This window comes from Metopolophium dirhodum, chromosome 2 (assembly GCF_019925205.1).
Source record: "Metopolophium dirhodum isolate CAU chromosome 2, ASM1992520v1, whole genome shotgun sequence".
Lineage (NCBI taxonomy): Eukaryota > Metazoa > Arthropoda > Insecta > Hemiptera > Aphididae > Metopolophium > Metopolophium dirhodum.
The window spans coordinates 39410794-39438531 of record NC_083561.1 but is presented as its reverse complement, the minus strand read 5'-3'; the positions used below and the strand labels follow the sequence as shown (position 1 = coordinate 39438531).

Sequence of the window (27738 nt, the reverse complement as noted above, 5' to 3'; positions counted from 1 at the left end):
AGTGAACATTTCATGTATACATTTTGAAGTTACACGAAAAAACAAAGTTGATTTTGTGTAAAAATTCCCGTTTTTACTTAATTTTTCCCCGCGCTTTTGAAAACTATTGAGAATTTTACTTCCCGAATGCACCAACTAGATTCAGTTTCTCATCCAACAAGGTACTGTAGAAGAAAATCGAAGCAGTTTTACTTATGATGACAGACAAAAATAAAAATAATAAAAAAACATATCATTGTAAAATCCATACATTCATCGCTCCGCTCAGAATCTAAAATTGAATACTGACATCTGACAATGTCTATAAACAGCTCAAAATATTTTCAACATTTTATGGTGTATGGAAAATAAAAATATGAACATTAAATATTTAAATCAAATGTATCTACAGTTATTCGTTTTTTAATTACAATAAAATAAGAAAATTGTTACATGAGAAAACAAGTGAATATCCAATTTTGTAAAAATATGCACTTCAAACGCTCATAAAAATGTAATTTGATTTGCTTGTAGAAATTTTTTTTTATAAAGGTAGACAAACCTATGAAGAATCATGTATTACATTTTCAAATTTTAGATTAAAATAGATACATTTTTATGAATTTCTAACTAAAAATAATTTGCACATTTTCGTGAATTGTATGTGTTTTGTCAATATTTGAACTTTAAATGCTTTTAAAAAATGTTTTCTTTTTAAATCTAAGATTTGAAAATATAATACAAGATTCCTCATATGTTTGTCTACATTTATCAAAAAAAATGTCTACTAGCAAATCAAATTAAATTTTTATGAGAGTTTCTGTCTGGTTCTCTGTAATTACGTACCCAACAAAAACACTCCGTCAGCTCAGTGTAAAAAAAACGCTAAGTAAAAAAAAAAAAATAAATTTAAATGCTATAAAATGTGTGATATAAGGTTGAATCTAAGTAAATGATTTAATGTGTAAAATGTATATATAAGTAATTAATAAAAATTGGTTATTTATATTAATTTATAATATGAATTATTTTAACTAAAATTGGTCCAAATTTAGTTTATTTAGCCGGAAGATTCAGTCTAAAAATGTATAGCCAAGTACTAAGTTTATGTAATAAATAATACAGACCCCATTAAAATAAATAAATTTGTTTCCGGCCAAGTAAACTAAATTTGGATCAATTTTAATTAAAATAATTCATATTATAAATTATGTTACTATGGTGTTCTGTATTTTTTTAATTTTCTGCGAATTAGTTTTCATGCATGAGTGTTTATAATAAACCCGATAAATAGTCAGTAAATGAAACAAAATTACTATGTAGACTGTAGATTTACCGTAGGGTGTCAAAATATTTTGAAAAAGTTAAAGTGTATAGAAAATGCAAATATAAATAACAAGTGAAATTGTTTGTTTCATTTGTTTTAGAGTTACACCAAAAACCAAAATCAGATTTTGCGTAAAAATTCCCGTTTTTCCTTAATTTTTCTTTTGTTTTTCACGGTGCTTTTGAAAACTACTGGGAAATTTTTACTTTTGATCCCCCCCCCCCCTCCCCCAAAGTACCAACTATATTCACTTTCCTATCATAAAAGATACTGAAGAAAATCTAAGCATTTTAACTGTAATAAAAGGCGATAACAAATAAAAAAAAAAACACACATCATTGTAAAATCAATACATTCATCGTTCCACTCAGAATCTGAAATATTGTATTTATTCAATGTTTTAAAAATATTTATTCAATTTCCTTCATTGAAAATTCAAGGAATTTTTATTCCGCAGTTCATAAAAATTACAATGTACTTTCACGTTAGGGAGTAAAAATAGATGGTGCATCAATAGTAGCTGTTTCACACAGTATTACATTTGGGGTATCTATATAAAACACCTCTGTATAATATACAACATAATGTATTAATAAATTGAATCTAAGCACCTTTTCTTCTTAAGCACTATTCACACTACTATATTCAACTGAAAAATATCTTATGAAAAATACATATACCTAACACACATTTGTAATTACAAGGTAATAAGATAATTATAATACTAAAAATAAACAAATTACCTATGTATTATTTATTTAAAATTGTAATTGATGATCATTTTTTTCAAATTAATTTAATTAATATTTCTTTACTGTCTATTTCATTAAATATACTTCTTTCAATATAAATTATTAATAAGTTAGTGAATCGATCTTGCTCCATAAAAGTGCGCCTTCAATTAAAATGTATTATTAAATATTTATTTAGATTATGTATACAAATGAACGTTTAGGAAATGAATAACACTTAATTTGTTTCTAAATTATTTTATTTGAACTTACATCAGGGTTAAAAATTAAAACTAAAATACATACTTACATTTTTTTTATGTATTCGTACTAAAAATCATTATTTTATTTTAATAAATCAAACAGAGCTTGGAACCTTTATGATTTTTTCAGTTTTGGGTCCAATTCGGTTCCAGTTCTTAAAATGACAGAATTAAGGTTTCGGTTCTGGTACTGGTAAATACCGGTATTTAGAGGTATACTTTTTATTCAAAAATTAAAAAAACCAAGTATAAACTTTATACATATACTATCTAAAATTATAAAATCAAATTATAGTAGCCTTATTGGGCTAAAGGACTTAGTGACCGTATTACAATCGCTAAATTAAGGTTAAACCACCAAATTCGGCTTGTAAAATCAGTGGGTTAGGCGTAACTGAGGTTTAAACTATGATTTTAATACAAGCCTTTTAGTAAGTTTACTATAATTTTGTTTTAAAAACATCCAACACAAATTTTTAAAAATAGGGTTGGCTCATGTTGTAAGAAGTGGAAGTCAGTGCTTCGGATAATTTGATACAATCAAACACTCAAATACTCAATGGTCTCTATAAAAGTGGTTTTATTTAAATAATAGCCTAGAATTTTGTATGATGTGCATGTGGCCAAGTGACCAACTTTGTAGTAGCTTATATCACCAATTAGCTTACTCAACACTCGAAAATGGAACTTTGCCTCGATACATTATGTTAAATTATAGGTTCTTGTAAATTAATTTTGATATATAGGTAATTTGTAAAAGGTACATAATTTTCTATTGAAAAGGATATTGAAATTAATTGTCATTGTTAAATAGATTCCAATTTATACAGCCCTTAGATCCTTGACTAACTTACTCTGTAGCTGTGGCCTATGAGTCTGTGGCCACGTGAGTTGTAAAATTTAGCTTGAACTACTGACATTTCTACCAGAAATTGTACAATAGGTACCTATATAAAGATTTTTTTCTATAAAAATCATATTTTGTGTAAATAAGTACTTAGTTTAATACTTAACAGATGATTTTAAGTATAAATTAAAATTACAAAATTACTTTTCTACTAAAAGTTATTTTGATTAATTTATTTTTTCTTATTTCAACTTTAAAGATTCAAAATCTGAATTTATTTTTGTTTATTTTTGGTCTAATTTAATATGAGATGATAATAATATATATAATTATTTAATATAACAAGATACTGAAATATAATTTATTTTACTTTTAAATTTAAAATTTAAAATCTAGAATAGACATTAAAAAAAAGTATTTTTTGTAGTTTAAAAGACAAAATGTATTGTTTATTTTTCATGTAAAATTCAATGTAATAAAAAATTAAAATAACCTTATAAAAAATAAATTATATTCTGTATTTAAAAACAGGTTGACTGATCAGTGTACATTTACAACCATATTTTATGAATCAACTATTATTATTCAATAAGTATGAGTGTATTAGGTACCACCTAAATACATTAAATAATTAAATAAAACTATAACCGAAAAAAACCGAAAAATTATCTTCCGACAAATATCGGGTCCAGTTCCGGTTTAGGTTCCTAAGAAAATCAAAAAAGGGTTTCAGTAAGGTTCCAGTTACAATATTTTCAACAGGTTCCGGTTAAATGTTATAACCACATTTTTAATGCCTTAAATTCTGCAAATAAAATTTCAATGTTACTTGGTACAAATTAAAAAACCAGTATTTATTATATCTAAAAATGATTTCATTATTTTTGGCATTTTTTCATTTTGGATGTGAATGAAAAAAAATCTACCTTCCAGTTCTATTAATGACACTAATGACAGTGAAAATTATTCTTTGACTTCAGGTAAGTATTAAGTATCAAATATTATTTTATTAGATTGTATACATAAAAGTAAATTTTGGATTTTTATTTTCATAGAATTGTTCAGATTATTATGAAATATTTATTTAGATTATGTATACAAATGAATGTTTAGGAAATGAATAACACTAAATTTGTTTCTAAATTATTTTATTTGAACTTACATCAGGGTTAAAAATTTAAATTTTAAATTAAAATACCTACTTAAGTTGTATGATGCAGCATAAAATAGAAAGTTCAGACATTGATATTTTTAGTTAAAAGTTAGATTTACATAGAGATGAATTTGAAGGTAAACTTAGACTAATTCAAGTTATACCAGATTTTGAAGAAGCAACTTCAAATAATACAATACATAAATGGTTGGAAAAATTATCAGCCCTTGGATGTTTTATAAATGTTCACAAGACATTAAAACTTTTTACAACAATCCCTGTTACAACATGCTTGTGCGAGAGAGCTTTTTCAAAACTTTAAAATGATTTATTTGCATTTTTTATTTAAGTAATATCATTTTGTATGATTGTATATTTAATCCAACTGATAATCCGGTACTTAATTATCACTTAATCTAGATAATTGTTTTACAGCTACCATTAGTTGTGAATAATCATTGTCACCAACTGTATTCTTTAACAGCACACGATAGATGGTTTTCAGTTCATCTTCTTTGTCAGCTAGCCATCTATAGAAACAAATTAAATTTGAATTACTTTAAGATAATTTGATTTTGAACACTATATTTTCACTTGATATATTAAAACAATTGTATTTGTATATTAGGTACCTATAGTTATATATTTAATTAATGACATGCTAACTTACTTGGGCGTTTTAGTCATAGCCATCTTGATCATATATCTCAAAAGTTTACACACATTTTCTTTTAACATTTTTAAAAGATGTAGTTTTTTCATTTCAAAGTTTAATTCATATTCAATTACCAACTCTTCAATTTGGTTTGTACTAGGTGAATATCTCATTGTATCCTTATTTTCCAAAAACATCAGAAACACTGCATCACATTTTCCCAATGTTTTTATTACGGACTTGATATGATTAACATGACATATACCTGAGTCATAACATAATATTAATTAAAGCGGTTACTAATCAATATAATCATCATAATAACCGAGCACATAGCTATAATACCATTAATAAAGCGTGTGTCTAATATTATAACTTTTACAAGAACTTCAAGAGATTCCAATGGACACTTTATTTTATGATATAATTCAAATGATTTATCGTAGTAAGCCTTAATCTGAAGTAATAATTTATCGGCCTTTAAATTCTTCATAGCAATGATACATTTTCTAGTAAATAAACATCGACAATATTTTTTTTAAATTAGTTCATAAAATCTAATAAAAATAATAACTACACAATTCATTATTTTAATTAACGACAAGTCAAAAGGCATGATTACTACGTATTAACATATTATGAAATAGCGTTATCTACATACTCAAAAAGAACTGAATGCAAAGATGCCAGACCTGAGTTAATATATGCTGCTTGATAATTATATCTAAATGTGTTGGATGTATCATTTTCCAAATCACAATATTTCAAAGCTCTCATAAATGAATTGATACATTCTCTATAGTTGTTTGAATTGTCCTAAATGTTGAAAAAATAGTTTTGATTAAAAATATATTAATTAATTATAATAATTTTAAATAATCCAGACAATTGTATACTTACTCGGCATAATGCCAAATAGTTTTGAACTGACAAATAGTACTGAACTGAAGATAAATCACAGTAAACTATATCCCAAAGTTCTGGATTAGAAGTACGGTCCTCAAGTTCAGACAATATTTTCTTGTAAATATTCACAGCCTTAAATTACATTTAATATATATATTATCAACTAAAATTAAAACATTTAACCATGAAAACCAACTTTTAAATAAAAATTCTCTTCTTTAATAACTTCTTTGATGTGAATCGGAATTTTTGATGAATACTCTGCTATGTGTCTGTAGATCTTTGCCAAGTTTGTATGTATCAATACAAGATTGGACTTATCATGAATTTCTTTAAATATAACAGTTCCCAATGTCAAATAATGCTCTGATGTTTTTCTTAACCATTTGAACTTTACAGGAGTTAGAGGGATATTATTGTCTATCGATACTACATAAAAGCACAATATTAAGCAAAATAAAAAAAATAAAAACAGAAATTATTAATAGATTATAAATTACTCTTCAACGTACTAATTATTTCATTCATGTAAAATGAAGTGAATTCATTGTAAACAATGCCTATTCGTCTTTTTATAATAGTTTTTTTCTCAATATTTGGATCTAATGCCAACACACGCAAGTAACATTGTTCTGCTGCACTCAACACACTTTCTTTTGATTTATCGAGTCTTGTCAGAATTAAATTTAAATCTGTAACAAAAAAAAATTTAATATAATATAAAGTAAGTAATTACTAACAGCAAATAATATTTGATAACCTTTATTATTGCAGTCTTTAGAATTATTTATTAATGTTTCTCTTAGTTCAACATCATAGAATTCATCAGTTTCAAGCTCGCTCGTATACTGTTCTATTTTATCCCAAAATCTCACAATTGACAGAAAACAATTACCACAATGTTCTATTATATGCCCCAATTTGTTGTAGTCATGCGTATTGGTAACACATAGTTGACATTCAAGTGATCGGTGATAAAATTTTAATGATATTCCATAACTGAAGAAAAAATGCATGATTAGTCTTTAAAAATTAAAAATATTTTTCACTCATCTTACTTATTTGATCCAAAACATTTTCTGCCTAAATTCAAATATAAATTAGATGCTCTTTCGAAGAGCATTCGTCTGAGTTGAAGTTCATCCTTTTTCAAAATAACATTTAAAATTTAAAACTGATTTATTAAATCAATTGTATACAATTGTATTACTTACCGTACTATCTATATCATTCTTGAAATATTGTAAACAATTCAAACTGCCTCCAATATAATACAATGCCTTATAAAAACATTGGTCTATAATGTTTATTATATATTTTATTGTAGAGTAGTCAGGCACTAAAATAATAAAAAATATATTGTATTTAAAATCATAAATTATATTAAAATATAAATATAAGTTTTAATTATTACTTTGAGGTATATTTTCTTTCTTGTGTGATATACTTTCATTTTTTAAGAAAACAGAAAAAGTCCCATAAACAAAATTAGTTGATGCAATGCCAGCATCAACATGGCCTGCAGTAGCCGAGTTCTCGTCCAAATAAGTTAAATCTTCTATTACATTTCTTAATGGATTATTATATATTGAAATGTAGATATCTGATAGCATATAATTTACATATGTAACAGCCTGAAAGTTAGGAAATAATACATGTGATTAGAATATTAACAAACCATATGAGTAATTAGTAATTACTTGAGGGTATTTAGTTTTATCTAATAATTTTAAGCAATTATTTAGTAAATGTATAATAGTAACTGGATTATATGGTTTTCCGTCTTCTGGGTTATGTTTTAATTTATAAGCAACACGGTATAGCAACCTAGCCACTGGAACTGTAAATGGATTTGGGCTATCAATAAATGATTCAGAGCAAAATGTTGTCAAATCATGAAGACATGCCATATTGTCATTTTTTCCTGTAATTTAATGGATATAATTCATAATAATCCATAGTTTTACTTACAATTCTGATAATAAAATAATTATTATACCTTTAAACAACCAGTAAGTATGTCCAACCATATTAGCATTTGATTTTAAAAATGATAATACATTTTGCATATTATGACTAACATTCTGTTGTGAAAATGTTGAGCCATTCAAACATGGTAAATCTTCAGTCTTTATTAACTCATACTTTTGAACAATGCCATTTATATGATAACACAGTTCAGTTTCAGGAATATCGCACATTAAATTATCTAGCCAATAATCAATCCCAGTTGACATACTTAGAGGTTTTGACATGTCTCTAGAATTAACAAAACACTATTTGTATTCACTTACTTCATAAAAATAATATTAAAAAATATAAGTAAATAAATATCAAACCTCAATCTTGAACTTAAAGAAGAATTATTGCCATTTTCAAAAACCGGTAAATCTGTACCTATTAGCATTTTCAAATCTTCAAAGTCCCATAAAACATTTCGATTAAATAATTGATGCTTTTGAGGATCATTTGGAAATATTTCTTCTGGTATCATTGTTGGTACAGGAGAGGGCATTGTCTGTACATAATGTATACACAAATTATTGTGTTAAGTAGGTAGGTATTTAATTAAAATATAATGGTAATGTTTTTTAAGTTAAACTTACTGGAGAAGTTTCATTATAAGAAATGGTTTTTTTTATTTGATCATTATGGGAATCTAATGCAATGCTATGGTGCAGAAATTTCGATACCAAAACTTTATGTTGTATACAACTAAAATCATTCTGTTTATTAGTGATACATTTCACCTGTTGTTTATGAATAAAAATACAAAATATTAAATGCAATAAGACATAGTTTGCAAGTTAAAGTTGAAAATTCTTGATACCTACCTATCATGCTTATTATTAATGTTCAATTACTATGTAATACATGATATACATAGAAATAATGTTATATTAATACTCTTAATTATTATAATTTATACAATTAAAATGCATAATATGGCGAAGTAAAAAAGATGACCGGTGCCAATCAACCCACTTTAAATACATTTATGCTTACCTTAGTATCAGCAGATTTTACTATAGTGTTGTAAAAGAATTTTTTTAACCAGTCCCATTTTTCGTTCGTTACTACAACCAAGTGTTTCTCAACATCAAATTCATCTAATAGTAATGTATTATCAATTCTATGGACCATTATGCTCACCTTTAAAAAAATATGAATAATTTAATTCTAAAGACAGTGAAATTGAATTAAAATGTTTTATTTATTAAAATAAGTAAGTATAATATTTATATACCAAATATAGATTCATCTACCTGTACTTTTAAAAAGTATTTTTTTTATGTATAATATAAAATAATTTGGCATAGCAATATATACATGTCTTTTTATATCACACATTTATATATTTAGTTCTAGGTCAGAAATATTAAAAAAAATTATTATTTACTTACAGATTTTTTATCATGTGCTATCTTACACAGGTTCTTAATATTTTCCGTTTTCGACACAATGTCCACTTTGCCAATGTATTCAGGAAACATATTAGCTATTTGAAAACTTAACAATATAAACAATATAAATTTAATTGAATGTATTGGTATTTGTAAAGATTAGTATTCTCGATATATTTTACCTAGAAAAATCATGCAAATCACCAGTCATGTATCGCATGCCATATGATTCTCCTTCACTTTTCAACCAATTTGGTGGAGGCAAATTTAAATTCGTTTTATGATTGTGGCGAATAAAATTTGCCATTTGAACTGATGAATATATAAGTCTGGATTTTGATTTAATTTTGTTATTTATTTGAGAATCTGGAGTGTTGTGCTGCCCTGGATTTTCATTAATTTCTTTGTTCTAAAAATAAAAATGAAAATCATATAAAAACAAGTGAAAACATACGATATAAGTATAAAATGTTATCATGGCTATAGATAATATGGTTGCCCATAGGCCTATGTTAAGTTATATCATAGATTAAACATACATAGATAGTCAACGGCTATGTAGAATTCGGAAACAAAAATTTGGTGACAATAGATGGCGCTGCTAGATGTTTTCTACATATTAATATCATAGCATTGTACCCGAGAATCCGTACCCGACTCAACCCGAGCCATGTATTGTCACCAAGAGGCAAGAACATGATTTCCAAATTCTAAGCAGCCGTTGGCTATATATGTATGTCTAATCTATGGTAATATCCACAAGCGACATGCAAGTTTCTCACCAAATCATAATACCACCTAGTGCTACCTAGTGAATTACTATAGTAACATCACAATTTATAATTTAGGCGGGCTTTATTCAGTTTATCATTAGGTTATGCATTTGTTGTCCCCATCTTACACACGTACGACATAGCAAATTTTTGTTCACTAGTTTCAATAGTGTGCCGTTAGTTTTGATATAGGATGATTTTACCTCTTATACATTTTTAGACAATAACATTATCTATGCTTAAGCGTTGGCTATTATTCGATATTTTAATTTTCAAGTGAGATAATATGATCATTTCTAATTTTTGATATTTCACATACCCATATCTTGCTTGAAAATGAAAAATTTGAAAAATCGACAATACTTAAACACAGATAATGTTCTTACCTAAAAGTTTTATAATAAGTCAATTCACTCAAATATCAAAACTAACAGCACACTATTGAAACTAGTGAACGACAATTTGGTATGCCATGCCGTGAGTGAGTAAGACGGAGAGAACAAATGTATGGTAGCGTCCTCTTAATACCATACATCGATACATCATACATATTCTAAAACTGTGCAGCTTCTGTTCTAAGCGTTTGAAAATTATAGCAAATTATTATAGCAAACTCACCATGATGTTGTCAGGTAGTGTTGGCCGACAACGAGACTACTAGAATGGCCGGATGAAAGGCAAATAACGTGGAACTTGAGGAGAATGACGTTGATGGTTATGACTGTTGATAATGAATGTTTAAGACCACCGAACGCCGCATTTGACGTCATTTAATTTACACAGTTGTAGTAGTTGGATACTTGTTGCACTGCGCAGACTCAGTGTTGCCAACACATGTTGAAGATTTATTTGTTGATTTATTTATTCACATTACAAATTACAATTATTTATTATAATTGATGTCTAGTACTCTAGTGACACACGTACATACTATAAAATTGTAGTAGTAGTAGCATAGAACAATATAGAATTGAAACTCGATCAGCTGATTGGGGTCTTGTTTACTTATGGGCTATGAATCACGATTAAAGATGGTATGGTTGCCCAAGGAATTTAGAAAAGTATCTACCGAAATGAATCTCCATTATCAGTATTAAACAGCTGGAGACTTACGCACTAGCGCTTATTTTGTTGTAGTGACTATAAATGCAATTATTTTTCAAATGTAAATTGTAGTTCCGTGATAGCCACTATGATATATAAGCGCTAGTGCTTAAGTCTCCAGCTGTTTAATTTAACTTTAATACTGATTATAGAGATTCATTTCGGTAGACACCACGATTTAAGACAGTATGGTTGCCCAACAAATCATGATAAAGTGTCTACCGAAATCACTATGAAAATCAGCTGGAAAATTCAACACTAGCGCTTGTATGTAGTAGTGGCTTCATACCGCATTGGCTATAAGCCTGTAAATTCTGCTTCTATATCGGCCACACATCATGTCGCAAGCGCTAGTAGTGAATATTCCAGCTGTTCTGGTTATTTAATTTGGTTGCCAGTTTAAAACGATCTTATAATAGGTCGTCGGGCAACCATACTATTTTAAATCGTGGTAGACACTTTTCAAGTATGGGAATCAGAAAAACATGAAAGCGTTTCTACGCACCAACATGATATAGACTCAAGGTTACCCGTATTATGAAAACGTTTATCGGAACTTAGGCCGAAGCATAGGCGTAATCATTCCCTATTCCACGTATGCCATGCCACTGGTTCAAGGCCACAATAGCCCGAATTGGCAAATTCACGGAGTTTCATACCGGGGTAGTAGTGAACTAACCTCTAACAATATAAAATAATATAACTGATTCTTACAATGAACAGCTTATCATTACATCTCCTTTTTTTTTTTACTTTAAATTATATTCCTTAATACTATATACATAATATATACAACTCAATAACATAATAGAACATTTGTTTATAGTAATAATAATGACAATTTAAGTTTTAACATAATACCTAACACATAATCCATAATACATGTTATACAATATTTAGTTAATTAATTTACATCAGAGTCTGAACTAATAATAATATATAAACATTAACAAGAGTAGGTACTTATGTCCGTATGCACAGTCAACTTGTGTGTCACATAAGACATAGTTTAACATGTTTTATGTGACACATACATTTACTATGCATACAGACATTAGACTTTTATTATTAATAACTAGGGCTCGGATGTTTATGCACTCAAAACTAGTGTAATATGCATGCATTTATGCAATAAAAATTACAATATATGCAATCAAAATATGTGCTAAAAATGATAAAATACCTATGCAGTTTTAGCCAATAATAACACCAAAATTTGCACAAAAAAATTTATTATAATTCATAAAACAAAAATATAATATTTTTATTACCTAGTAGTTATTTTTATTTATTATTTTTTTACTACAATTTAAAACAGATTTTTTAAATTTACATATAGCGTTTTATTTACTTTAATTTACATAATTATTTATTATTTATTAATTATTACATTATTCGCGTTACACTATGCTTTTTATAATTTGATAAGATTTGTAACTGCGTTTGTTATCGGTAAGTAAATTTTTGTAGCTTGAAAACCTTTGTTCTACATCAACTGATGTTATTGGAGCATATTTTAAGAAATCAAGATCCTCAACCTTCAAATCTTCTTCTATTCCTTCCATAGTATCAACTTCACCGGTTAAGTTAGGTTAAGAAATTTGTACTAAAGATAAGTCGATAATAAATATTTATATTTCACGTCAATGCGTGGTAGATTGTACTTACCACCTATAAAACTTATATACACAAATTGTGGAATTAATAATTGTGAAGTTCGTTAATTTAAATTATTCTTTAAAAAATGTACTGAAATAGGCATTTTTATTTTTAAAATCCCAAAATATGCAATTAAAATACAAAACCATTAAATATGCAAAAATATGCAAAACAAAAATAGTTTTATTTGATTCAGTAGAACATGAATGAAATTTGAATCCAGGTACCTAAGCATTAAATTGGACGAATAGAAAAAATATGCAATTTCATAAACATCCGAGACCTATTAATAACATATAAAATACCTACTTCTGAATTACTACATTTTAAAATCCTCGAATTGTACAGGTATTTTTGTCTTTCTTTTAGAGTGAGTACTCCCTTCTTTATTCCATTGTTTCCTTTCTCATATTTTTCTCCACTATATATATTTTTTTCCAGGGCCTTGCACCCGATTTAACCCGAACCCCTAACACCCCTAAACACCTTTAAAATCAAACACCCGAAACCCGTATAACCCGAATGATTCTGTTTTCAAAACACCCGTGTTAACCAAAACCCGAATAAATATTCGGGTTAACCCGAAATCCCGAATAATTTTTTTTTTCTCATTCTTCATGTGACATATCATTTCGTATGTATTTCTTGTGGTGAGTTCGATTTTGTAGAGTTAAATAAACAATAATAATAATAACAGAACAATCTAATCAACAATCATAGGTAATTTCTTGAAAATAAAATCTATTAAAATGTTTAGTAATTTAATTGATTCTGATTAAAATATTAAGTATTTAATTATTTCTTATGCCTATTATATGATATAATTTATTACTTTATTACTTTATTAGTAAAATAAATCCAAATATAGCCAATAGCAATATAAAATAGACGTGGTTTCAACAAAACTGAAAGTATTGACAGCCATGACCAAAATACCAAACACTAATAACTTGTGTTATTTCATTATTTGCGACGAACTTCCAAAGCGGAATTACCTATGTCCTATAATATCTAATTTAGTAACTCGAATATCGTAATACGCGGCTATATTTATTATTTACCAGTTTTTCGGTAATCGCGAAATCATAATTTGTATTTTATTTTATTTGTCTATGGCTCAACAGTCAGCGCCACTATGGCCATCTATTTTAAACATTTTGATATTTTATTATTTATTATATCCATCGACTTGGCATGTGGGAAATTGTACATTTGTATTTTGTAATTTGTATCACATTCGGTCTACGCGAGTCTACGACGCGCCTCTCACTACGTACCTACTCAATTTTCAATTGTATTATTATTTCATCGTACAATTTGTAAGTACCTATATATTTTTTATATTACCTTTTAGTTATAGTATAATAATATTATTCATAATATTTATAAAGATTAATTTTTTTAATTTTTAAATCATCACAAAATAATCAATACCTATATTCTGTTATATAGGTACGTAATATTATGCAAAATTAAAATATCAATCTGTTGTAACTGTTGATTTTGCAAAATATACCTATTCATTATGTTTTTGTATTTACTTTTAAATGGGATTAGGCTCTAGCAAGTTAACTATTTTTTGACCACAGAAAGCCTTGTAAACATTTTGATTTTTGATGACTGTTTTTTGTTTGCTTATCAAATAAAATTTTTCTGAATATTTTTAATAAGTACAATTTTTTTTTAATTAAGCTAGTATGTTATTTAAGTCCAGTACCTATTTAGATTTTAGACATGTTATATAGTAAAAAAAATTGAGTTACGTGGACTCAAATGCCTATAATAAAACGAATAGGTAGTTAAATAATTAGTTTCCCATTGTCTTATTTCTTATAGTTCATAGAAAAAGGTAACTACTGTACATTAATTGGTAACCTAGTTTAGTTAAAAACAAACGTTGCGAATTTGGGTAAAACATTTATAATTTATTATAAATAACATAAACATGAACACTTTCTGTTTTTTTTTTTTTTTTGGGGGGGGGGGTCATCAAAAGTTCTGTTTTATCCAGATTTCTCAGCACCCATATTAACCAATATTAACCAGAATAATAATGGTTTTAAAAACACAAATGTTTGTTTAAATTTTTTATTCGGGTGTTTGAACACCCAAATACATCCAGCACCCGAAACCCGAAACCCGAATAAATGATTCGGGTGCAAGGCCCTGTTTTTTTCTATATTCTCTAATTGTATAAACAATTTATGAACAAGTTCAACGAACCACAAGTTAAAGTAATACTCCACACAGAACTGATGGGGAGGAAACAACTCTACGAACAATCAACTGAGGATTTTGTGTTACAAATAATACAACTATTTCGTAGGCTGAACACCGGATTGGACGAAGAAAATGCAGTGGATTTCATCATCGAACTGTTGCGAACAGAACATCAAAACTTAATACGGGTACAAAAACCGAAAATGTTTATGGACCTCAATGAACGTATATGGTGGGAAACCAAGTTCAGAGAAAAGGGAAAACCCAGTGAGAAAAACACTAACCGGATAAATCTGAAGGAAAAACGCCAACTTCTAATAAACCAAACGAAGTTGGAAAACGGGATAACGGTCGGTGGAAATGGTGTAAACCCACCGCCCAAAAAATAAAAAACCAAAACCAAAACAACAAAACAAGTGGCCAAGTGACGAACCCACATCACTGACCTCGAGAACCGCAAAGTCATAGAAAGCTTACTATTTGCGGTTACCTCAAATGGAGACGTCCAGATTCCGACAAGAAACAGACATACTTCAGTCACAGTCCACAGACTGCTTGTATGGAACACTGGAAACATTCAGCGTACACGTGAACGATAACATAATATGGATAACATAATATGTGGGTACCATGAGTCAGGTCTTGATCACTTCAAGACTATTGAAAATAGCGGAGGGCAGACACAAGACAACATCAAGGTGGAAGTCGAGGAGCAAGTGCTGCGTTGCAGAAAACTGCCACAAACTGCATGATGAATATCATTATTCATCAACTAGTAACTACTCGCTCCAATAAAAGCAGAGAAATCCATAGGAGCTTCACAGAGGGAGCCAAAAGCGACGGAAACGCCCACACCCGTAGAAGAGATGGAATTTCCAGACGGAATCGTTATCGATTTGGTCGACTCACAAGCCGAAAAACGTATGTGCGACCATGGATAGCTGAAAAATACGGAAAACAAGTAGATGACCACAAATTTATCATAAGGATGGTTGACGGGCACAACCAAGAAATAAACGGTAAATACCGGAACAAAGCCAAACTCGTTAGAGGTGGACATCAAAGCGGCAATCCTAAAGGATATCATTCATAGAAAATATACTAATCGGCCATGACTTCCTGACAAAACAACAAGTGACATGGAATTACGGAATTACAATGCAGCCAAAATCTAATTAGGCGCAGAAAAGCGAACAATGGTGAGTTGGCGTAGACAATTAAATCTAACAAGGGAAAAACAAAATCTCTCAGAACTGGAAATCCAAAACGGACCAAATGAGGAAACCCTACGTGAAGTATTAGTGAAGTACCCACCAGTGCTTAAAAATTATCGTGGGAAGAATACGGAATAAGACTAACAAACGGAAAACCAGTGGCAGTAAACTCTTACCCTTACAGCAAGGAAAATACGGAGTTAATATCAAGTATATGATCCGCGATATGGAGGAACAAGGTATGATAAAACCTAGCATCAGCCCATGGGCCGCATATCGTTCTAAAATTTATATTGTACCTATATGGTTTATATTCTAGCTTAGTAAAAATTGTAATGTTATAAAATAATATATAATAATAATTACATAATAATATTATATAAGTATTAATTTACTGTAACAAATTATCTAATACCAGTACTATTGGGCATTTGGCCATTTTTATTCAATTGAATAATTAATTATTATTATTATTAATTTTTATTGACTACGTTATACAAACATTTTTGTATTTATGCTACCAAATGTCTAGATGGTAATCAAGTTATTCTTTGAATATTTTTTAACTTTACAATTATTTCAATATTTATTATTTAATCGATTGTGATACATCAATAAATAACAAGCATGTATGTTTTTTAATTTAATGCAGAGTAGTTTTAACACGTATAGTAACTATCTATTGAAAATTAATATAAATTAAGAAAATGAATATGAACATAGTATTTATACTTATTTATGTTATTTAAAGCCAATAGGTACAAATGTACAATGTATTATTAATGTATAATTTATTACACAAACACATACCTAACTAAATTTATATAATTATATCACAAACTCAATTTTATTAAAATACACACAATTAACATACTGAATAATATTATTTGAAGTATATATATATATTAAAACAATAAATTATGAATATACTTAAACAGGTATATTATAATGGTTGACTTAAAAAGAAATTGTACTTAACTTTATTTATACCACAAACATTGCTTTATTAAAATTTAAAATACACACAATTAACAATAAGCAAAAGTAGGTAGGTACTCAATAAAAAATAAAATAAAAGTATATTATGAATACCTAATTATATATATATTAAATATTAATGCAATACATGATAAAAATTGGATGCCCTAAAAATGCATAGTACTTTGTAATAACTAATAATAGTTTTTAAATAATTAAAAATACATGCAATTAACAATCAGCAAAGGTAGGCACTAAATGAAAAATAAAATAAATATACTATTAAGTATACCTAATATCTATAATATTATATAATATGAATACAATGTATGATAAATATTGGATAGCTTTTTTTTTTGTACCTATTAGGGAATAAGTAAATAGATACAAATTATTCAACTTAATAGGTACCCAGTTAATGATTATTTAGGTAGAATTAGTATATATTATTTTTATTTATTTAATATGTGTTTATTTATTTATTACTTCTATAAATATGTAGATATTTAATAATAATAATAACAATATAAATTAAATAATCTTAGACCTATCTATAATTTTAACTAATCTTGTATAACTGGTGATATTGGAAAGTAATAATATACGATATTATGAAGAAATATCAAACATAAATATGGCACTAAAATGTATAGGGTTAATAAAATCCAAAAGACAAAAACTCCAAATTTTAAATAGGTTAAAATTTGGGCTAAACTCAAGCAGCTAATGTATAATGGAATATAGGTATTATATCTGAATACATTTTCATATATTAATATAATATTTTTACTTATGTTAACTTATATTTGCATATCTAGATTATCATCAATAATTTTCATTTCAGAAATATATTTTAAAATGTTATCATAATTTGTATAATAATTAGTTTAACCGATTTTATTTTAGTTTCTCAAAGTAATAATTTTTAAATTTTTTTCTTGTACCCGCGCACCGTTCAACTTAACTGTTAATAATAATTAAAATCCCTTAAAAATATATGTAGTAATTTAAGATACATACTGAGTGTTTTTGAATACAAATTCCAACATAATATTACAGAAACATTTAAATATGTTCTAATGACGGTAATGCTTTTAAAATGTTTCCAAAATATTATAATTTACCAAAACAAATTTGGAATCCTGTATCATCTTGTATACCTATGTATCTTATTGTATTCAGTTATTTTTTTTGTACCATTATTGTTTTTTTAATTAATTGAGTTCTGTTTCTTGTCAGCATTTAATTGAGCTGTTGCTTACCTGTGCAAGTATAATAATCACTAATATACTATTATTATTATTATTATTATTCTGTAAATTAAAAAAAAAACATTTATAAGAAAAAAAATTTGATTTTAAAATTGTATTTTATATAGGTATAAAAAATAAAAAACAGGATAACAACTCATGTCGATAAGAAAATTTTAATGTATGAATGCAATTTAATAGATTATGGACAAAACCATAATATTTTCATTGGTAACAAAAAGCCATTTCATAACTTTGTACCTGCCTAATGATGAGGTTAAGATTAAATAATATTCATACAACACATTAATTGTTTGGCATAATCAAATAACAAATTACATTATATTATAATAAGATACCTACATTTAAAAAAAAAAAATTGTTAAACATTTTAAAGAAAGTCTTCTGTTTCATTTAGAGATATTGAGAAATCCAAATACATATCAATTTTAATTTTATGAACTATGATCCGAGTCTAAACATTTGGACTTAGTAGACAGACTTACTCATTACTTAATCATTGCAAATAAAAGGTAATTAATAAAAAAATCTCAGAAATCTAGAGACCAAATAATTGGTAGTAGGTACTTGGTTATAAAGACTTTTCGAGACACAACTAAAATTAAATATTATTTAATATTTTTATGAAATACTAACAAAAATGTAGACAGAATTTCATAGTTTAATTTATATTTATTTATTTAGCATATAATGTATTTTTTTATAAAAAACAATTCAAAATCATTAATTTGGTTAAATTTTCTTTAGATTTAGATGTTTTAACTATAATTTCTTATTGACATTGTTGTTAATTATTTAATATTGATTGATGTCATATTTTCCTAACGGATACTTACTTAAATAAAAGTTTCAACGTCAATAAACTAATTATTCTCAGGAAAAATAGGAACATCATTGGTTCCATTATTCTTCTCAGGATCTAAAGAGTATCCTACAATAAATTAGAACATCCATTATAACATATGAATATATGACAACAATAATTTATTAAACTAACTTCATACAATTGTAATCGATTCCCGGACAAAAACCCCAGAAACAAAGTCGATTTGAAAAAAGTAAAAAATTCCAAAAATAAATAGAAGCCCCTCTGATATGCCTACCACATCAGTACATCACTGAGTAACAGTAATCACTGTAATGTAAGTGTTAAAGTTTATCACAATAATATATGTAATTCCGTCATTCCCACGAATACCTGGCACTTGGTAGATAAACTGTAGTCACAATAGACAATAGACAAATAATATACTTATAGTACATTTCCTTTGTACCTAGGTACTTTTAAAATGTTTGACTTTAAAAAAATTATTTTTTGTTTCGTTTTTCTTGTTTAACTTGAAAAACGACTCTAGATATTTTGCCAAAATTAAAAATAATATAAGGGCGGATTTTTCATCCGACTTTTTGTCCTCGGACATTTTGACCAATTACCATTTTAATCATTGAAAATAGGTATTAATTTATTATATAATAAGATATATTATTATAATTAATAGGTACATATTATATTTTACCTGACAATTGGTCAGTAAATTGTCTTAGAACCCACATTGGTATAACATCAGCAGCTGGATTTTCCAAATCTTCAACCTTTATTTGTAGTGTAGTGTCTAAAATTAAAAAATATGAATGTACATTTTTTGTGTTAGTCTTACCTATAATTTGGTATATGCGTGTTATTTCGACTACATGACAAACAACTAATTAAAGTTAACTATTATTATTATATGGATATCTACAGACTCTAATGGGTGTTCTAATTTTATATATTATATTGTGCTTCATTAATAAGTAAATATTCGTTAAATATCTACTAAACAATCAAATATAAATTAAAATTAATTAAAATTGTTTATACATAATACCAATTGGATGTTCGTTATTAATTGATTAAATATTTATAATAAAAAAAAAAGGTTAAGTAGGTAGGTTCCTGTATAAATATATTATTAAGGAAACACATACACTGCAGATTAAACATCTGAGTATCTGACATACTGTGTGTGTACATGCCACGAGCGTACAGCAGTAACACGCGTGTCTGGACACTGATTTAATTTTGAGCCCCACTAACACCTAGGCCTTAAGAGGACGTCACACCCTCATGTGTTGTCTCCGTCTTACACATGTATGACATAGATAAAACGCGTTTACGCAGTAATAACTCGTTCAAGACGGAAAACCCACATGCGGGTGTGACGTCCTCTTGAGGATTTGGAGGAATACGGAGTAGTGGTGTAATGAACAGCAGTGGTAAGGATCGCCCGGTAAACACTGTCGAGCTATGTAATGCGTGTTGTGTAAAATGTATATTTGTGAATACTTACATAATGAGTGTGCATGTGTGTGGCCGTGTGGGTGTGTTTACAATTAATACTATACCCTGTCCAGCGAGAGAACGCGCTGATTATGCGCATTCCCCGCGTCACCTTGCTATCAAAACCAGTTCCCTATGGTTGCAGGGTATCCGATTTTTTTCGGTTTCGGTTTCGGTTTCAAAACGGTTTATACCGGTGTTTGAAATCTGTTTTGAAAACGGTTTCAAGCCCTGGCGCAAACTGGTCAGCTGGTCCTGTACTAAATAGTACTAATAGTTTATATAAAACATGACAATGATTCGAATGATGAAATTAAATAAAACAAGTGACGGCGATTTGGGCACACACCAATAATTTAAAACAATACCTAAACTTAAAAAAGTGCAATATAATAAAATTATGTTAGCAGCGATTTGCGTCCAACATTTAATAATATAACAATTAATGTGTTATCGATATATGGCTCACATTGCTCACAACGATAAAAAAAAAACAACAAATCAGAGAGGATTTTTACTATTTGAGTAAAAGAAAAATTTACTATTGTTTGGCACGTGCCTGTGCTGACCCAACAACGTACGGTAGGTACGAGACAAAAATCATGGTGACGCCGTGTTGTGGGATACTTATTCGCGCAGTCGGCGCGGCGGAGTCAGATACCGCGCTGTGTACAATCTACATAATATTAAGTACCCAACTTACAAGCAGTGGCGTCATTTGGGGGGGGGGGGGCAGGGTGGGCATTTGCCACCCCTTGTCATTAGCTGGTCGAGCTAGTTTTGGGCCTTCATATAGTAGCTAATAGGTAATATATTTAAGTATTCCTCTACATATGTATTAATTATTTAATTATTGTTATCTCTCAAAAAATGGGTTACTTATGCTTATGATAGTAACCTTTGATACTAATTAGTAAGTATAAAATTATGTAAGAAGGCTATTTGTTTTGAGATAAAAATGCAATTGTAATGTAATGTAATGTAATTGTTAGCAAGCGGTTTTATTTTAGGCCTGTCAAAAATTTCCCCCCCCCCCCCCACCATCTCGAAAACGGAAACATGCTTACAAGACAGTGAAGACACATTAAATAATAACTTTAACAATAATAAAACAATACAATAAAGTGAATATATATCTGTGAGACCAGTTGCTCCTACCGTGACCGTGAATATTATATCTTTATTTTAGATGTTACCAATCATTACCGCGTGGTGGTGGGAGCAGGCCAGCAGGGAAAGTATTAACACATAGACCAAATTTCGTATTGAATACATTTTTTTTTAAATAATAATATGTAGTAATCACTTATCACCACAAATATTTGTATGAATATTAGTATTCATAGACAAATTGATTTTTGAAGTTCCTTAATGTAGGCATTTGTTACCAAATCAAAACAACAGACTCGTTATAATAATAGTTACCTAGTTATTTTGGTTATTTAACATAATTTACAAAATACAGTCTAACCTGAAGGCCCAGATGTCTGAATATCTTGAGTATGTGTCGTGGGAACGTGATTTTGAACAATTGGCTTAACCAAAATCAACGGCGACACCAGGATAAAATACACTTTGCAGTTACTACTTGTAACTGCAGGCCAATCAATTTTATAATGAAAATAAAATTATTATTTGGTCATAAATCAATAATTATAGATGTATAAATTATAGTTTTACCTGTTTTTTGCAAAGCTGGGGAATGTTGACTTCGTTTTTTGTTTCTTTTATTTTTTTTTTTCTTATCAAAAATAACAGGCACGGCGGATGGCTTCAATACTCTTCTGTTGCGGTGTAAGACGAGGCAATCTTTTTCAAAATGGGAAGAGCATAACAATCTATTATGCTCAATTTCTTTTTCCACAAATTCACAGTTTGTAAGCCAAACTGCTCGCCTGATGGGATCTTTTGGGAATCTGGCGACAGATAAATATATAATATTGATTATTAGTATGCGGGCGTAAAATATGTTTTCCGCATAGTGACCCTCAACCGTTATCAGTACTTATCACCATGACCGATCGGTTTCCATCAAAAAATTAATATTGTATTAATATTATATTTTTATGGTGGAAATAATAATTGGAATATCATTTTGGCGGAAAACTGAAATTGTATAAACGGGAAATGGGAACCCCTATAGGTATTCATTTATATAAAATAAGAATAATATAAGAGATTGATACATGTATAATTGTAGGTAACGACATTATAACAACAATGTAACAACGCTTACTTGTGCAAAGAAATGTTATATCCTTTTTGTTTAGATTTTAAACACACCACGCAGGAGTTGAAATTGGGCTTCTTGTGTTTCTTCGGTACGGTGGAAAGAACAGAATTTGTGCGGTTCATCGCAAAAACAATATAACGAAAACGGAAACAATTTTAAAAATTCCTACTGACCAGACTTTTTCGAGTAAGAAATTAAAGTAATTATTTGTACCTAGGTGGTTTGAGCGAACATTAATATCCGAGGAAACGATATGGCGATGATAATATATTAGACTCCTACTCACGGTTCACGACTCACGACTGTCATGAGGACGATAGGACAAAATCAATGGGGGGCAGCCGACAGATAGGTATATTAGACGACTACTGCCGAACGGTCCCCGAAAGTTTATCTTCTGATAATAATTTTGAGTGAGTTTACAAGCGCTTGTTTTTTGGGGGTGGTGGCAACGGATGCGTCGGCGCACCCGGCCACAGGTTGCCCATTATTATTATTGACCCAACCCCACAACAACAAACGCGATAAATTGACAAACCGCGATAATAATATTCCGAAACAATCGTATCATCCATAGTGCGCTTCGTATTTTACACATTTATATTAGGTACTATTATTATCATTATTATTGTCTTCGTCATCTTTATTATAAAAATAAAATAAATATAGATTACTAGTTGACCCCGAAATGTTACGCTATTGCTAGACTTCAATATAATAGAATAAATAATTATAATTCAATGTTTGATATCAATAATTATTGTATATTTAGTTTAAATTAGATATTTACATAATATACATTAGTATTGTTTTACATTATTATTCTTATTAGCTGTACACCTGTGCACGTTGCTACACCACCGTTTGTAATTTAATTTAAAGGAAACTCTTGAACCATCGTCTCGTGTCTTTTTGTTCATTGTCTTCTAAACATTTTGACAATTGAACGATTTATTTGTGTTATATCGAATTCTGTTTATATTGGAATGCTTTTGGATTCACATTTATTTTTTTTTATTTTTTCGTCTAATGCGTACACGAATGAATCAGAGGTTTTCCGACGTATGAACAGGAAACATACTAAACTACCCTTGTAAAAATCATTTTTTTCCAGATTACTCCACACATTCATCGTAATTAGGTACTATTTACTTATTTAAATAAACGAACAAGCTATTTAACAGCGGACTGGGAGTACAATATATTGGCCCCAGGAAAACAGAACATTTTGCCCAATTTTTGGCAAATTATAAAATATTTATAAGTTACTGTCCCAAATGTTTCAACTAGCCCAAATTTTCGCCAGAACCAGGCGGGATTCGCCCGCCCACCTCCCTAGATTATCTACTCTTGAAAACACGTCAACGTGGGTTTATTTTATAACAAACCACCCGATATTATGTCCGAGCAGTAATAAGCAGAAAACAAAGTTTGAAATTTCTGTTTTACTACGTATAGATAAATAGATTCTATTAGAGGAGATAAAGTCATAAAGAAATAGACTGTTGACTGTGTCACGTGTGGTCGAAAATAATTTTTCAGGATCTTGTTATTATATTGCTTATTATTGTTTTCTGTGGAGCTGTGAACTGTGTACCCAATTAATTATATTATAATAATACATTTGATTATAATAAAATTTTGTTTAGTTGTGGGCCATTACGTAAACAAATATACATAATAATAATTTAATTATTTTGTTGGATTTCATAATATTTATAAATACGTACCTACACCACCTAATTAATTTTAATATAATATACATTTATTTAACAATTGTAAAACATATTAATAATTGAATTGCTATGTTATTTGTTAGCTTTAAAAAAGGTACCTAGAAATACTATTATTTATTTTATATGAAAAAAAAGGTAACGGATTTTTAACTAAATTAAGTTATTTATGTTACTGTTTAAATTAACTAGTAACTTTTAAAAGTTAAAAATAATAAAGGTAACTTTTAACTTTAAACTTAACTCACGTTTTTCTGTATTATCTTAACTAAACGAGTTAAAAAAAAATAGTTAACTTTCCCAGCATTTAGTCTATTTCTACTTATCAGATCTAGAAATTGAATAGCTTTAAATCTAATACGGAAAACGTAGCCCATTTTGCAAAAAAACAATGCGCAAGTCGGTCCAGTAGTTTTATAGTCCATATAGCGGACAAAGAAAGAACATTCATTTGATTCAGACGATTATATTTAATCATAATAACTATTTTATTATCTGTAACCAATGGATACCATTTGAATAACCAAACAAATATTTGATTTCCTAGATACAAAGTTAAATTCATGTATGAGCTTTAGCGATGTATACGGGATGAAAACTGTAGCTACTGAGTAAAATGTTTGGATATTAGATATATATAATAATAATATATATTTATATGCATACAACAAATTAAAATCTATTCTTTTGGCTCGGCGCATCTTGGCGCAGTGGCTGAAATCAATCATGTGACGTGATTAAGAGTAAGCAACGGCCGCTGTCACTATAGTTATCGGATGGGTGACCACCCGTGTTCGTAGTGCGCAAAACCCTTGCCACACATACACGTGTTCATAATCGACCTTACCAACCCTACCGGCCTTATAGGCTAATGATCTCAGTCGTCGAAGCCTTAAAAAAGCTAATTTAAAAAATAAGTCTATTTTATTAAATAATATGTATTTATTGTATTCTTTACTTTTTATTTATTTAATTAGCTGTAGGCAATAAAGACAGTATGTGTGTGTGTTGTGTGTATAATGATTGTACCTATTTCATTTCTGGCAATGACAATATTTGTTTTACGGATACGCTAACTATACATTATATTATTATAACGTCTTCCTAGAATTGTTTACTAATGAATGTTGATTCCCAGATATGAGTTCATATGACTCATGATTAGTGTAATTAATCATTATTGTGTGAATGTGTAATTCAAATACGACCATCATATTTTGAATACCTACTTCCATAGTTCCATCATCACAATATTGTTGCGGATCAAAATTATTCGTTGGAATTCATCATTACAAGCCTTCATACTTTCATAGTTCATACACTATATACATAATAATAATAACTAGCTGAAAGTAGTTCGAATATTTCACACCAAAAAATAAATAATAAAGAAAATGTAGATAAATAAAAAATGGAATATTTAATGAAAATTAGTATAAAGTTAATGTTATTATTAAATGTTTTTTTGAATCTTGTAAAACAAATAATTAACACCCAATATTAAATTGATATAAGACAAACTTCAATATTATACATGTACCAATATATATGAATTATTTTTTTAGTTTGCGATTTCATTAGTGGAGCCACATTTACGCCACCATGTTATCTGTAATAATATACCTATATTTAAAAATAGTAAATTATTTATAATAAATAACAATGGTAAAACTTAATGCTATAACGATAATAATTATAATTATAGGTAGTTACTAATTATTATTATTTTTAAAACCATTAACTTTTTTTTTATGAAGGGGCCAACTTCATGTACGTTAAAAACACAATGATATGGTTTTATTACGTGAGCATCGTCAACATTATCTGGACGATTTTAAAAACTAGGTACTTAAGATTGGACTCTAGACAGTGACGATTTTGATTACTCATTGAAAATAATAGGTTCAGCAATAAAAAAGCAAGACACAATAGACCATAGGTATGCGATATGCGTTGTTATACAGGGTGTATCTTATGTCATTGTACGCGGGGTTTTATAACGATTATGGATCGATGACATGGAATTTCGTTAAAACGAAAAAAGACGTGTTTCTTTATTTTTAACAGGAAATTTTTTTATAACAATTTCTTAATTTTTAAACACGCAGGTGTACCAATAGCAAAATAAACTTTATTTTTTCAAATGGCAACTACAATATTTTTAATGGATTCTGGTAAAGCTTTTTTTCTGACAATTTTGATCGTATAATCATCAATTTTGGTTCTCTAATTTATTAACTATGGCCCTCTAAAGTTTAGTAAAATCTGCATTAATACTTTTAATTAAAATAATTGGTATAGGTTAAATTTACAAGAGCTAAATAATTTTTTCTTATAACTACCTTTTTATACACTTAAGTAGTTTAATCGGTAATCTAACGACACTAAAAAAAAAAAAAAAAACATATACACAATTGTTGGAAAACAGATCATTATTTTTATTTTAACTTAATATTATTATTTTAATTTGTTATTATAGGTAATCGTTATTAATTACTTCACAGTTACTTTACTTACAATATCATAATTGTGGATTTTTTATTAGGTGGCTAAAGTAATAATGGTAAATTGGTAAATGGTATTCGATTGTTGACATTAATTTCTTCGGGGGTTAAAAAAAATTGTGTACCTAATGAAATGTTTTGTGGTGCTCTTCTCGTATTGGGATAAGCTTGAAATTTGAACCATATAGGTTCTACTTATTGGTAGGTATCAGGTATCTCATGCTAAGTGTGAATTTAGAAGTTGAAATTCATAACCCTTCTTATTTTTAGTTTTGGACATTTAAATTTTATTTCGTGCTTTTCCTATCATAAATTCCTATCATACTTTTATTACAATAGCATTAATTTGGATTCTTTATTAAGCGGCTAAGGACCAAGGTAATAGGTACCTAATGGGATTTGATTCTTGTTATAATAATATTAAAAATCTGTAATTAACTTTAAAAGTGTGCCTAAGTTAGGCT

At 28.3% G+C, this 27738-nt stretch overlaps 1 protein-coding gene and 1 pseudogene across 1 annotated transcript; both read right to left on the bottom strand.

Annotated features, from left to right (window-relative positions):
• Nucleotides 1-4369: 4369 nt before the first annotated feature.
• LOC132939796 (erythroid differentiation-related factor 1-like) lies at nt 4370-9460 on the bottom strand (annotated as a pseudogene).
• A 9887-nt stretch (nt 9461-19347) lies between these two features.
• Nucleotides 19348-23247, bottom strand: LOC132938057 (THAP domain-containing protein 8-like). Its single transcript, XM_061004725.1, has 5 exons — nt 23041-23247; nt 22485-22720; nt 22276-22398; nt 20002-20097; nt 19348-19415 (listed from the first exon to the last, which is right to left on the bottom strand). The coding sequence occupies exons 1-5, from the start codon at nt 23157-23159 to the stop codon at nt 19348-19350; spliced, it is 642 nt and encodes a 213-aa protein (XP_060860708.1). The 5' UTR covers nt 23160-23247.
• Nucleotides 23248-27738: the final 4491 nt, after the last annotated feature.